This window comes from Miniopterus schreibersii (assembly GCF_964146895.1).
Source record: "Miniopterus schreibersii genome assembly, chromosome: 1".
Lineage (NCBI taxonomy): Eukaryota > Metazoa > Chordata > Mammalia > Chiroptera > Miniopteridae > Miniopterus > Miniopterus schreibersii.
In genome coordinates this window covers 153952361-153966881 of record NC_138101.1, presented here as the reverse complement: position 1 = coordinate 153966881, position 14521 = coordinate 153952361, and the positions used below count along the sequence as shown (strand labels likewise).

The following is a 14521-nucleotide window of genomic DNA, read 5'->3' as shown; positions in this document are numbered from 1 at the left end:
AAAAAAAAAAAAAAAAAAAAAGATACTGTATGACAATTGATAGCAATTTATAGGATGGTTGAGTTGGTGAAGCTCCAAAACTTGCGCCATCATCATTGTGACCAAAAAAATTCTGAAGACCATATGGTGATCTGTGAAAGGGATAATGAATTACTACTATTTAAATCCTGGTGAAACGACAGCAGCAGCATATCACCCAGAAATTAAAATTAGGCCTAAAAAACTTGATTACAAAAACATCTTGTCGCTAATCAGCATGAACTCACGCTTCTACATTACAGTGCTTGACATCAGGTGTCATAAGCCACGAAAGCAAAGTTAATTGAATTGGGCTATTTTGTCACGTTCATCTTAGTCAGCAGGCCTTTATCCAATGAACTACCATCTTTTTCATCATTTGGAGCTTTTTTCTAAGAAATAACATATTCTCCAGTTAAGAAGTAATTGGAAGATTTGAACAATTTAAACAGCCTAACAAATGAATTCATAAAAATGAAATATTTAATATCCTATTAGAAGAAAATTCATGCTTATGGTGCATATTTTAATTGAATAAAACATTTTTTTTATATATAGTGTTTTAATTTTGACCTACAAACCCAGCAGTTTCATATGGTACAAAGTAATATAAGTTTTTCTCCATTTTCCTGTGACTAGTTAGAGGTGAGTACAAAATACTTTCAATAGTTGTAACAATACATCTTTACAATTGTAGGAAATGAAATGATATAGATGCTAATAATAGCTAGTAATAGGTACTCCTTTGTGTGAAAACTTTACCAGTTGTGAAGCAAGTTGAAATGCAGTATTTTTAGCTGAGTCGGACATTTGATGTTAAGTAGCATACTTGAAGATCCCAGTGTGCTTACACTGTAGCTTTTGTTAGAAATACAAAATGTTCTAAATATTTAAGGACCTAGTTATGTTGTTCTTGAACTCCTAGTGAGTGCTGATTTTTAAGACATGATGCACTGCATGTTATATGCCCAGTCCTAGCATCAGATAATGATTTTTTCAAATGGCTAAATGCAACTAGATAGTAAGTAGAACCTTACAATGTCTGCAGGAATTAACACTTTACATGGTAGTACTTGAGTTGTGCTCATTGCTAAAATTGATTATGTAGTCTTAACCCTCTGTTGCTTACAATTTCAATAGTTAGTTTTCTGAAAATGAAATCACCTTTCTCAAGAATTAAATGATACTTGATTCATAAGGCAATTCTCTCATTTTCCATTTCCAAGTAGTTGTTTTTAAAAACTTACAAGTGAATTTTTCTTCAGGTATTTATGTCTTCATAGTACCTTATTTAAATAAGAATCTGTAAGTATTGCCCAGCCAGGTGTGGCTCAGTGGTTGAGCATCGACCTAGGATCCAGGAGATCCTGGTTCGATTCCTGGTCAGGGCACATGCCCGGGTTGCGGGCTCGATTCCCAGTCAATCCCCAATCGGGCGTGCAGGAGGCAGCTGATCAATGACTCTCATCATTGATGTTTCTGTCTCTCTCTCCCCCTCTTCCTTCCCCTCTCGAAATCAATAAAGATATATTTTAAAAAAGAGAATCTGTAAGTATTTAAAAGAAAAACCTGTAGTTGATTCTGACATGAATCATAGGCAAACTATAATCATAGCTGATGAGTGTTTTCATATATTTGAATTTTCTTATGAGCTCTACCTTTGTACATAAGACTAATCTAGATCCTTTTTGATAGGAAATATGACGAACTATAAGAATGGCCAGATACTAATTTGTGCAGTTTGATCCGAAGAAGGCAGTTATACAAATTGGTGTGGCTTTCTTAGAAAAAGTGATGAACTGCCCTAAACATTTAAAAATATTCAGTGATGGAAAGAAATGCACACAGGTGGGATAATCTTCCAGTAGCATTGCATCTTTGGTGTAATTCATTTCCTTCACTGAAAGGCCTCCTCCCTCTTTCTCTCTCTCTCTCTCTCTCACTCACTCACTCACACACACACACACACACACACACACGCAGGAAATCTTGGAGTTTCTCCTACATTCTCATTTTGCCAAAGTTCACTCTGGCTATCAGTACTTAGGCTCTCTCCCCAAGGCTAGCTTACTGATGGGAAGTTCTTAAGCATCAGTTCCCTTTTCAGAACTTGCTTTGTTAATTTCACTAGCCTTCCTGTGCACTTGCTTCTAGATGCTACTGGACTAACTAAAACTGAAACAGCTTAGCTTGTAAAAGAAAAATAATTCTTCAGATAGAGTGCTTAGAATTTAGATTTGTGATCAGTGTTTTCCTTTTGTGTGAAATACTGCTGTTAGGACTCTTGCTATCTAAATTAGATTATGTACATAAATCTGAAGATTTTCTTGTACTAGTGCTTATTCACAGATTAACACAATATAAAGAAACCCAATTTTAGGGTGTTTTGGGTTTTTTTTTGTTTTTAGACTCCCAGCTCTGACTAGTGATAGGGAAAAAAAACTGAGTAGTATGAGTCACTGTGAAATCTGCCAACTTTAATCATCCAAATAAGTATCAGGAGTCTATCCAATAGTCTTTCAAACTTGTTCATCTTGAACAAATTGAAAGTGCTAGTACTTATTGTCCAATGTACTATAGTGATTATATGTAATTGTAAAAATATATATAAGCAATGAAAAGGGAGCTCTAAATAGTTTTTGGGTTTTTTGCAGTGCATTGAGGTTTCATATGCATGAACATTTATCCTATTTTAGGGGTTTTTTTAATTAAAAAATTTAAAAGTATTGAGGCTCCCAAAGTTTATTTGTAAATAGTGGTTTGGAACTCTATATAAGCTAATTAGAATCTTAGGGAAGCTCATAAAGGCTTATTTAAAGCATGATGTAGTTAACCAGTAGTATCATGCTGCGCGCTCAGCGTCTTTAGGGAACCAGTCAGTGTAGGTGGCAGAAAGAAGCAGAAGTCTTTTCCTCTTCCATGATGTGATTGAGGAGGGTTAAGTTCTTTGGTGTGAGTGTTTCCCATTACCCTCTTACCATCCTAAACTCTGGTGGGATGCTGTATAAGCCAACCTGCATTTTCCCTTCCTGGATATTCTGCTTCAGAATTTCATGTCTTTTCTCCAATCAGAATTCCCATTTCTTTGTGCGGCTGTGGTTGACTAGATTTTAAGGGAAAACGGTTTTCTACCAAGATGTGGGAATGAAGATTGTGAAGACAGTGGGATTAAATTTTTATTTTAAAGGGTGTTTATTAGTTCAGAATGAATCAATCCACTATCTAAGGTTTCAGACAAAATGACCACATTTCAGGCACCGTAGGAAACAGCATTTTTATCAAACTGGCTGATATTTTCTTGAGAATACTTCATAATTTCCTTTAGATTGTTGGGATTTTATTTTCTTTTTAAAATATATCTTTATTGATTTCAGAGAGAAGAAAGGAGAGGGATAAAGAGAGAGAAACATCAATGATGAGAGAGTCATTGATCGGCTGCCTCCTGCACGCCCCCGACCGGGTATTGAGCCCGCAACCTGGGCATGTGCCCTAACTGGGAATCGAACCCCAACTGCCTGGATCCTAGGTTGATGCTCAATCGCTGAGCCACGCCTGGCCGGGCTAGATTGTTGGGATTTTAAAAGTTTCCTTTCCTCTACTTCTCTAAACTTAGAAGTTTTCTTCTCATTTGCAAATGTTAGCAACTTCACCTTTTTCTATATTCCATTTAGCCAACAGAGCAGTATGGAAGTCACACCTGCATTTTCCCAACTCTTAGTACAGTGATGGGAGTTTAGAGACACCCTTGGAGTAAGGAGGCTGGGGATGGCATTAACATCTCCCAAGACAAGTGGTCTGGGGGAAATGAAGGGAAGAAAGTGGCTATATATAAGCCAGACAATACATCAAAGACTGCCTGTATTTCATTGAAAACTTTTCATGAACCCAATGGATAAGCTTCATCTTTGTCTTAGTTTGTCAGATTACTTGCAATTATATTAAAGTGTATTCTAAATACCTGTACTTCCTTGTTCCGTAGATGATGTAATGATGTTGCTTGTTAGTTAAAATATCTTATAAAAGAAAGTCCTGCTTCTTATCATGATGTATGTGACTTAAATGACTGTTTCATATTAAAACTATTTCTTCCTTATGTACTGTTTACATATACCTCTTTTTGGGATATTAGTTCAGTACTTTTATACAAATCTGAGTGTGTTCCACATTGGTGACATGTATTTTTGCAGTGATTTTTTGTTTTGTTCATAGAGCATGTCTAAAGTAACACATGCACTAGTGCTGTGGTCTGTGGCAAAATTACTGTAATTCAAATTGGAAAATAAAATGTTTCCAGACTTTGTCCAACATTTATTCCTGTGGCAAAGGAAATTACTATGTAATACTAATTGTTTCTTATGCTGGTATGTTTAAGCTACTCTATGAAGTATGTGAAACATCAATATTTATGGATTAGTAGATGGCCTGATATCTTTGAGATGGGTAAAATTTGGTGTTAGCAATTCATAACACTCATAATACAATAAATACTTCTTAAAATGTTGATCTTCCTCTTACAGTTATAACTTACTAAAGAGTTATCTTGACAGTACATATTAGGATATTTTCAGCCCACACCATTAAAATTATATACTAGACTTTGAACTTAATCTGATGTCCTTCAACCAAAAGAGATACCATTCACTCCACCATAACCAAAATGAGGAGTAATACTAATCTTCATTTATTAAGAAACTATAGGCATACCTCGAAGATATTGCAGATTCCATTTCAGACCATGCAATAAAGTGAATATTGCAATAAAGTGAGTCACACACTTTTTTTGTTGTTCCAATGCATATAAGTTATGTTTATACTATAGTGTAGTCTATTAAGTGTGCAATAACATGTCTAAAAAACAATGTACATACTTTAATTAAAAATACTTTATCATCTGAGCCTATTGGGAAAATTTTGTCGATAGACTTGCTCGACATTGAGTTGCCACAAACCTTCAATTTGTAAAATGCAATATCTATAAAGTGCAATAAAACAAAGCACAATAAAACAAGGTATGCTTGTATTACGATACCATGGAACGCCTCTAATTTACTTAGAATTTGTATCCATCGATAAAAGAACTTGATTGGTGTTTACTTTGTAGTATCTGATGAAAAGATTTGTTAGTAAAAGTCAATCAAAATTTTAAAGAAAAATGTTTAATCTTGGAAAATCTCTAAGCTTTTTAGAGGCATTTAAGAATACTAGTTTAAAAGTATTCTTTTATCATTAAAACAAGTACCCAAAAGAATTACAATAGGTAATACTTGGCCAATGCAAATATGTATATTTGAAATTATATGCTTGGAAGAAAAATGAATGCTTGTGAGTGCTTAAACTGCATATCTTTTTGAAATATTCAAATTTTAGACTTTTACCAATTCAAACTATCCTGAATTAATAAGGTTTTACTATGTCAATGATGTATATTACAAGATAAATGTCTACCTATGCTATGTTAATGATATCTCTACATCATTTTTTGGCATGGTTGTTGTGGTATATTTTGTGCATTTGATTGTTGACTATTGCTAGGATTGACGTAGCAATAAATCTGGTTCAGTTCTTAATATTTTTAAAAATGCCAGATGCCATACTGTGTCATTCCATTATATTATACTTGAATACCCAATGTTTTCATGGGTCTATTTTTTTTGTTAAAAATTTAGTATTACGTGTTAGGAATTTTTCTGATGTTTTTACATACTATCTTTTAGAACTGGGTCTGTTTCTATTTAAATCAGAAGTTTAAAGAAGTATTAGTATTAAGTGATTCATGAATTGCTTTGTGGAAAAACTTAAATAAACTATGAAGTGACTAGGTTACCCCCATATTGTTTATTTTCTTTATATAGTTAATGTACAGGTTACAGTTTTTGGAGAAATAAAATTGGCTTGGTAACTAATAGAATATAGTAGATAATGGATACTTTGCATGTCTAAGGGCTTCCAAGTATTAAACCATATAATTCTCAAATCTGAATTACTTTTTAATAATTATTATAAATAGTGATAAGCCAGTTCTTTTTCTTTTAAAGATAGTTAACTCTTACAATTTTCTTCTTCCGATCCCTTTTTCTTCTTTCTTAAATGCCATGCTAGAATTTAAAATTGGAGGTGTTTAATTCATCGTCCACTTTGTAAGTTTTTATTCTATAGATTACTAAGATAGGTAGAGGTTCTATCAAAACAGTCCCGTTATGATTGGTCATTCTTTTCAGGGACCATGCTAAGTGTCATTTGTGCATTGTATAAAGAATATTATTTATCAGTATATAGACCTACTATTAGTAGAAATTATGTATGGCAGGCTTTCTTGAACAATATGTATTGTAAGCTTGTTTCCTATAGTGTTATGCTTCAGATTCTTTTAAATAAAGCTAGTTTTTAGAGAAAAATAACTGTTTTTTAAGTGCTTAACTTTCATCAGACAAGTAGATGTAACTGTTTTGACTAGGTGGGAGATGTCCCAAGAAACATTAAGCAGAACAATAGCTTACAATTTACCAGGAACTTAATTTTATACTGAGTAACAAAACAATATTTTTGGACAGGCCTTTCATACAGATACTTTTTCCCCCCCTGTGAAGTTTATATATAACTCTGAGTCCTGAGATTCCTTAAGAAATTTTGATTTTAACAAATTAGGACTTCAATTTTGTTAATGGAAAATTAATTGAAGATGAGTTCTACAACCTCAGCAGCTTAACTATCCCTGAAGCAGAGACACCATTGTAACAATACTGAGAACAAACTTGCTTGAATGACAATATTAGGTTGTCAGAGGACCTTCAAAGTTTGTTTGAAGCAACCATCAGGTGCCTTGAGTCTCACATGAAAAGAAGCTGCATAAAATGTGAAAGTGTCAGTTGATACAACTTGGCTTTAGAGGTAATAGAAGTGACAATAAGATAAAATTACATCAAGATACAATTGGAATGCATGAAAGTTCTATTTAAAGATATGGAAGGAAAAAATCAATAAAAATGTGTGTATCTTACCTACTGCAGGGGAGAGAGAAAGTATACAGAGACTGCTGATCAAATAACATGAACTGATGCTCCAAGGTACCCACTCTGTTCCAAACCTATAGCAGTGATAAATTACAAAACCTAAAATTGGGCTCAAAACCAACATAAACGTATCCAAGGACAAGAAGTATAAAAAGGAGGCATAATCCACGCTGAGGCTGACTCTGGGTCCAGAGCAGAAATTTGCAGTCAAGTTCTAATCTGGCAGGGTAATGAGGTCTTAAAAGTACTACATTATAAAACATATGAGATGCAATAATGCAATACTAAAGAGGAAATGTATAGCTTTAGATAATTTTTAAGCCCAAAATATAATGAGCTAAGTATTGATCTCAAGAGGATAACAGAAGAATAAAAGATCCTAAGGAAAATGGAAGGAAATTTTTTTACATATATATAAAGGAAATAAAATAGAAAACAAACACTGGAGAGGAATAATAAAGCCACAGTAGGTTGTTTAAAAGATTAATAAAACTGACAAGCCTCTCGTGAAAATGATTTTTAAAAAGATGGTAGACAGAGCCTAGCCGGTGTGGCTCAGCGGTTGAATATCAACCAATGGTCCGTGAGATCCAGGTTCAGTTCCCGGTCAGGGCACATGCCCAGGTTTCGGGCTCGATCCCCAGCAGGAGTCATGCAGGAAGCAGTAAATCAATGACTCTCTCTCATCATTGATGTTTCTCTCTTCCTCTCCTTTCTCTCACTAGAAAAAAAAAAAGTATATATATATATATAAACACACATATATGTATATATTTAAAATTTTTTAAAAAAATGGTAGAGCCCTGGCTAGCGTGACTCAGTTGATTGAGCGTTGTCCCATGCACCAAAAAGTTGCTGGTTGGACTCCAGGTCAGGGCACATGCCCAGGGTTTTGGGCTTGTTCCCCAGTAGGGGGCGTGCAGGAGGCAGCCCATCGATGTTTCTCCCTCTCCCTTCCCCTCTCTCTAAAATCAATAAAACATATTTAGAGGGGGACAAAAGTGCTAGACAAATAGGAATGAAAGGGGGGCAAAAAGCAGCACTGTTTTAAGCTAGGGACTGAACTGGGATTCCTCTTCACTGCTGAATTACTTGTGAAAGGAGACTACAAAGCAAAATCTACCTCCAACTGATACCGGGGACTCTAGCTCATAGGAAGGCGCGGGCCTAAGGTGCAGTTCTGCAATTTGCACAGTTGGTAATTGCTATTCAGTATCACCAAAGAATTGAAAGAGTGAATTAGCACATAACATTTGCTGAATTGGAGGCCCTAAAAAGTGGCTGGAAAATTTTCAGGGGAGAAGGAGCATTCTGACTGTTGTGTTGACAATAAAGAGGTAGCTTGGATACATGGAACAGACTGACAGTGCTCAGAGGGGAGGGGGAGGGGGAACTGGAAGAGACTAGCCAAAAAACATATGCATATGTGCACAGACCATGGACACAGAGAACAATGTGGTAAAGTTGGGGGTTGGGGGGACTGGGTGGAAGGAGGCAAAAGGGGAGAAAATGGGGGACATTTGTAATAGTGTCAGTTTTTTAAAAAGAAAAAAATATATATTAACAGAATTAAAATGACTTTGGGTGTTCTCTCTGGGTTTTTCTAGGGAAGCAGCTAATAGAACCTTGACCTCCTGTCTCCCCATAGGAGGGCCTGCACCTGAATTCAGCTTGCCATGGTACTTTGTTCCAACTAGAACTTTCCATGTGAGTCAAGGTGCCCAGGTAGCTGGCACCTAAACCAAGACTGCCTGGTTCCCCAGTAGTTTCCCTGCTGACAAGGTTCTTCTCTTGTTTGCCCTATGAAAAGAGAGAGCAGCCAGGGGATGGGCTTCCTCTCCTGTAATGCCAGCACACACTACAGATCATGCCCTGGCCCCAGCGTGCCTCTCCTTGGGATGATGGGGGACTGGGCCAACCTGAGTTTTTTCTTAGCTTTGTAAGTTTCCCCTTCCCCTGTTTGGGGAAAAAGATAATGTTTTCTCCCAAGTCTGTTGCTTCTAAACTTTCCTCAAGGAAATTTTCAGGACCTTTGTAATTTGCGTTAATGGCCTCGAAAACTAAAAAGTTTAAAATCCAAAGCTCTAGATGGCTAATTTTTAAAATCAAATTTTTAGTTAATTTTTCTTCATTAGGTTGCAAGTACCTAATTTTCATGTAGGTTCACTGTTTGTTTTTAACATCAGATTCTAGTAATTTATAAACCGGATCTACAGAAAGCAGCCAGGGGGAAGAACACTGGAATGGTAGTTAAGAGATCAGGATCTTCATCGAGGTTCTGCCACTCATCTGTGTGGCAACAGGGATAAGTGCTGTATCGACCCAGGCCTCCTTAAATATGTCGTTTCCTTCTCGCCTAACGTTCTAAGTCTCCCTCCTGAGCAGCCGTAAAATGTACCTGTGTGAATTCAATACATCCTACAGCTGAGGGGCAGCCGCGAATTCGTCAGGTGAGCCATCACTTCTCCCCAGTTCTCAGACCCCGGAGCGAAGCCCACTTCAGGTGCTTCTGGTGGCCTTACAGTTGGTTGGATTTGAAGGCCTGCAACAGCACAGGTAAGATCCCGGGCGGGAAACGCCCCAAACGGGAACGCCCAGGGCGCTGCCTCTCCCAGCCCAGGCGGAACAAACCAAAGGCCCGAGGCGCGGGGCGCGCGGGCGTCGCACCTGCTTTGCAAGGGTCACGCTGCCCGCCCCGCAAGCCCACGTTTTTCTCTGCGTCCTCGGGCGGGACGCTCTTCTCTGGCCTGAGCGGACGCGGGCCTACGCCTCCGGAGACTCGCTCCGACTTTGGGGAAGGAACGAGACCCTAGGAAGTGGTCTAAGGACGCTGCCTGGACGCCCCGGCCGTCACGAGGGCAGTCGGCGGGGGTCGCCCGCCCGGGCCACGCTGGGAGCTCGGGGCGCCGCGGCCCCGCCTGACCCGGAAGGGCTGGCGCGTGGCAACCGCGGCTTCCCTAGCAACCGAGCTGCGCGAGTCCCGGCCCGCGGCCCCGGCGCCGGCGCCTGCCCCTCGCGATGCCGCTGCAGGTTGGCGACTACCGCTGGCAGCAGACGGAGGCCGCGGTGTTCATCTCCGTGCCTCTGCGGGGCGTCTGCGTCAGGGATGCGGACGTGTTCTGCACGGAAAACTATCTGAAGGTAGGAACGTGTTCTGCCCGGAAAACCGTCTGGAGGCAGGACCGCGAGGGGCGCCCGGCTCCCCGGGCGTGGGCGGGAGCTGCTGCGGGGGCGCCCTCGAGTGCGCGCGGAGGGCGCGTCCTCCGCGCGGAGCCGCCTAAAATCTTAGTGCCATTGACAGCAAGACACGAATCCCATACACGTGACGCCTCATCTGCAAGCAGATGTTATCAAATCAGAGGTTGTTTTTATCCAGGGTTCCTACTTACGCCTGTCGTAAATTTATAGCAGTCATTTAAGAAAATGATTTTGGTCTCTATCACGTATTTCTTAACGGCTGTGGTTTTAATTTGTGTAACTGAATTACCATTCGTTTCTTTCCCCCTTCGGAATAGGTCAACTTCGCTCCATTTTTATTCGAGGTGTTTCTCTATGCGCCCATAGACGATGAGAACAGCAAAGCCAAGGTTGGGAATGACACTATTGTTTTCACCTTACAAAAAAAAGAGGCGGTCATGTGGGAGACCCTTTCCGTGTCAGGTGGTAAGCTCTTTGTGCTTTTTATATTTTATACCTTTTAAAAAATTCTCTTTTGAAACAATTATGTTGCTCTTCCAGAAAGAAAAAAAAATAGGCACATGAGCATGATTTAAATGAGATAGCGCTTCAGCTGCCACTTAAATAACCTAAAGGTTGAATTATTCAAAAGTTAGAGCACATTAATAATAACTCTTAAGCAGAAGATATGGGCTTGTATCTTCAGTGGATAAGGCCTGTGGATATGACCTATATTGAGCACTTATTTGTATTAGGCATTTAACACATCTGTTACTCCTGACAACCACCTATCACTTAGGTACCCCTCCCCCCCTTTTAAAGGTGAGGCTACTGAGGCACAGAGGGTTTAGTCATTGACAAAGGTCACTCAAGTGGCAGATTGAAACTGGAGTCTTAGCAGTTTGACTGTAGAATGATGGTTCTCAACCCTCAAATATGCAGATATTTGAATCATCTTATAACTTTTAAGTAATACAATGTCTGAAATTTACCCTAGACCAGGGGTGGGGAACGTCCAGCCACTTGGCTGGGCCGCATAGGGGGAGCGAAATCATTTGGTCTGGCCCTGTCAAGGCTTCACCAAAGAGAAGCAGTTCCAGCCATCACATTAGGGATCAGTTAATTAAATGCCTGACCAAATGTAGCTGGCTAATTTTTAAGTTGATAATTTTGTATGGCACTCGAATGATGTAATAAATATCCAAATGGCCCTTGGCAGAAAAAAGGTTCCCCACCCCTGCCTGGACCAATGAAACCAGTTTCTAGGAGTGGGACCCCAGTGTTGGTAGTTTTTTAAAAAAGCTTTCCAGGGATCATAATGTGTAAAATTAAGATTCCCTATTCTCTGCTCTTAATCAGTATTCCGTCCGTCTGCCAAGAACAGCTTTGTGGGTCAGTAGTTGCTCTCAACTGCTTTAGCTCTGTTTTCTTTATCCCTCTTCTGGTTTTCATGTTTTACAGTGCTTTATATCTGCTGTCTGAAATTTCTCTTAGTTCTCTGGCAGTAGGGAATATTAAGAATGGAGAGATTGCTATCATTCTCTATATGAATGCTTTCTTGGTATCTTGCAGTTAAATTTAATTTTTTAATCTTCAGGACTCAGAACGTACTGATTAAGGTAGGTTACCATAGCTAGATTACTTTAGTGAGTCCCATACTGAGGAGTTTTTTTTAAAAACAGATTCTTGCTCTCCTACCCCAGCCTTTCTTTGTGATTCAATAAACCTGAGATGGGACCTGGGAATATATCATGAAACACACCCAGGGTGTTCCAGCTTCTTATATAAGATTAAGTGTAAACACTTTTATTTATTTCAACTCTTGTTGATAATCTTAATTTTGTCAGAACCATCATCTATTGTGATGGCTTATTTAAAAACAAACAAACAGATGAGGGGTAGGGTGGGACTTCCCGGGTGATTCTGATGACTGGCCAGGTTTGAGAACTACTGACGCGTGTGTGTGTGTGTGTGTGCGTGTCTGTCTGTCTGTCTGTGTCTGTCTGTCTGCTGGTGGCCAACAGATTTCTCCAGGAAATGTTTTGCGCACCAACTTTTTAGATTCTAAAGAAGGGTCATATGGGAAAATCTGTTAATTTTCTTGATTTCTGACATGAAACATTTCCTTCTATGTCAAATTCCCTTTTAAACCTGGTTGGCCACTTCATCCAGGAGTGGGGAGGGATTTTCTTTGCTAATCGTGATCTTCCTCTCTGTTCTACACATCTGCTCTCATTGCACAGATACTTGATTCTTCTCTTTGATGATTATATGTCCAGCTGTTCCAAATTTTAACCATTTAACCCACGGTTTGACAAACTTCTTCTGTAAAGGACCAGATAATATTTTGGATTTTTGGGCTATATGGTCTCTGTCATAGTTACTCAGTTCTGCCATTGTAGCACAAAAGCAGCCATAGACAATACTTTTTTTTTTTTTTAACAGTTTACATTCAATTTTATTTTGTGCCCTAGCTGGTTTGGCTCAGTGGTTAGAAAGCTGGCCTGTGGATGGCAGGGTCCCGGGTTCAGTTCTGTCCAAGGGCACATACCTCGGTTGCAGGCTTCATTCTTGGCCCTGGTCAGGGGCTCTTGCTACAAGCAACCAATCGATGTCTCTCTCTCACATTGGCATTCCATTCTCTCTCTCTCTCTCTCTCTCTTTCTTTCTCTTTCCCTTCTACTCTCAAATGCAATGGAAAAAATATCTTCAAGTGAGGATAAAAAAAAAGTTTTAGTTTGTTTTGGTTTCAGGTGTACCACAGTACATATTTTTATTTTTAATTTTTTAAAAAATATATCTTTATTGATTTCAGAGAGAGGAAGGGAGAGGGAGAGAGAAAGATTGAAACATCAATGATGAGGTAGTCATTGATCGGCTGCCTCCTGCACCCCCCCCTTATGGGGAATCGAGCCCACAACCTGGGCATGTGCTGTGACTGGGAATCGAACCTCAATCTCCTGGATCCTAGGTTGATGCTCAACCGCTGAGCCACGCCAGCTGGGCAGTACATATTTATTGACACTGAAATGTGAACTGAATTGAATTTTATATGTCACAAGATATTATTAAATAATATTTGATTTTTTAACTATTTAAAAATGTAAAAGTTATTTGCTTGTGTGCTATAAAAGAAAAGGCAACAGGTTGGGTTTGGCCATAGTTAACCTCTGATTTAAACTACTCCAAACAATCTTAAAGTTAACTTACATAACAAGTAATGAACATCGATTTTACTTCAGAAATCTGGTTGCAATTTAGTGAAATTATTTCTTTAACAATCTTTTTTTCACATAAAGTATTGTGGAACTCCAGTCTGTACTCTATGCCTGTTTCCCTCATTATTCAAAACATATTTGCTTCATTTTTTTCCATCTTGATATACTTTATATTTATTTTAGATGTGGAACATTTTATTTGAAAAGTTGATGTTCTGTTAGTTATTTCTGCCCCTGAAGCTGGCTCAGTTGTCTGCCACCCTGATAGTAAACAGGAGCAGGGTTGGGGAGAGGCTTCAGACCTAATTCCATCCCTAATTCCCAGCCAAGATCTTGGATGAATAAAAATTCCATGCTTTTTACTTAACTCTAACTGAAATTTAACATTCCCTTCAATTGTGATGGTAGACAACAAACAACAATAGTACCAATAAAAGTCACAAATATGTTCATATCACAGGTACCTGTCTTTTGTACTCACTACTTTGAAGTTATAGTATTAGCCTTGTTACTATATATTATTTAATGCATTAATAAAGAAGTATGTATTAGAATATCAAATTTTTAAAAATATTTGTGTTTTAATATAATTTGTTTTCTTTATAATCCTGTGTATTTTATTTCATGCATTTAACAACATTATGAAGCCCGGCCTGGTGTGGCTCAGCGGTTGAGCGTTGACCTAGGATCCAGGTGATTGGGGTTCGATTCCCAGTCAGGGCACATGCCCTGGTTGTGGGCTTGATCAATGACTTTCTCATCATTGATGTTTCTATCTCTCTCTCCCTCTCCTTTCCTCTCTCTGAAATCAATAAAGATATATTAAACAAAAAAATAAAATAAAAACATTATGAAGTGTTTATAAGGTTTTAACTATTCTTCCAAGGGATCTGCTGTACCAAAAGGGTTAAGAACCCCTGCCTAGGACCTGCTTCATCCCCGCCCCCGATCCCCACTCTACTCTCCCCCCAAGTTTTCTCTCCTCTCCTGTTTTTCCCTCCCCCAAAGTCTAGATCCCTTCCTGATCCCACTTCCCTTAAGATAATTTACCCCCTCCCTAACTGGTCGAAGCCTGTGTGTAAACCATTGAGTCACTGA

The 14521-nt window shown here is 38.7% G+C and overlaps 1 protein-coding gene across 2 annotated transcripts in view; it reads left to right on the top strand.

Moving 5' to 3' along the window:
• Positions 1-9668: 9668 nt before the first annotated feature.
• DNAAF4 (dynein axonemal assembly factor 4) overlaps positions 9669-14521 on the top strand; it is a 33231-nt gene continuing 28378 nt past the window's right edge. For both annotated transcript variants that reach the window (XM_081161424.1, XM_081161425.1), the window contains exons 1-2: positions 9669-10169; positions 10544-10691. In XM_081161424.1, the coding sequence (XP_081017550.1) occupies positions 10047-10169; positions 10544-10691 (271 nt within the window). In that variant the 5' untranslated portion in view covers positions 9669-10046. The remainder of the gene's footprint in view (positions 10170-10543; positions 10692-14521) is intronic.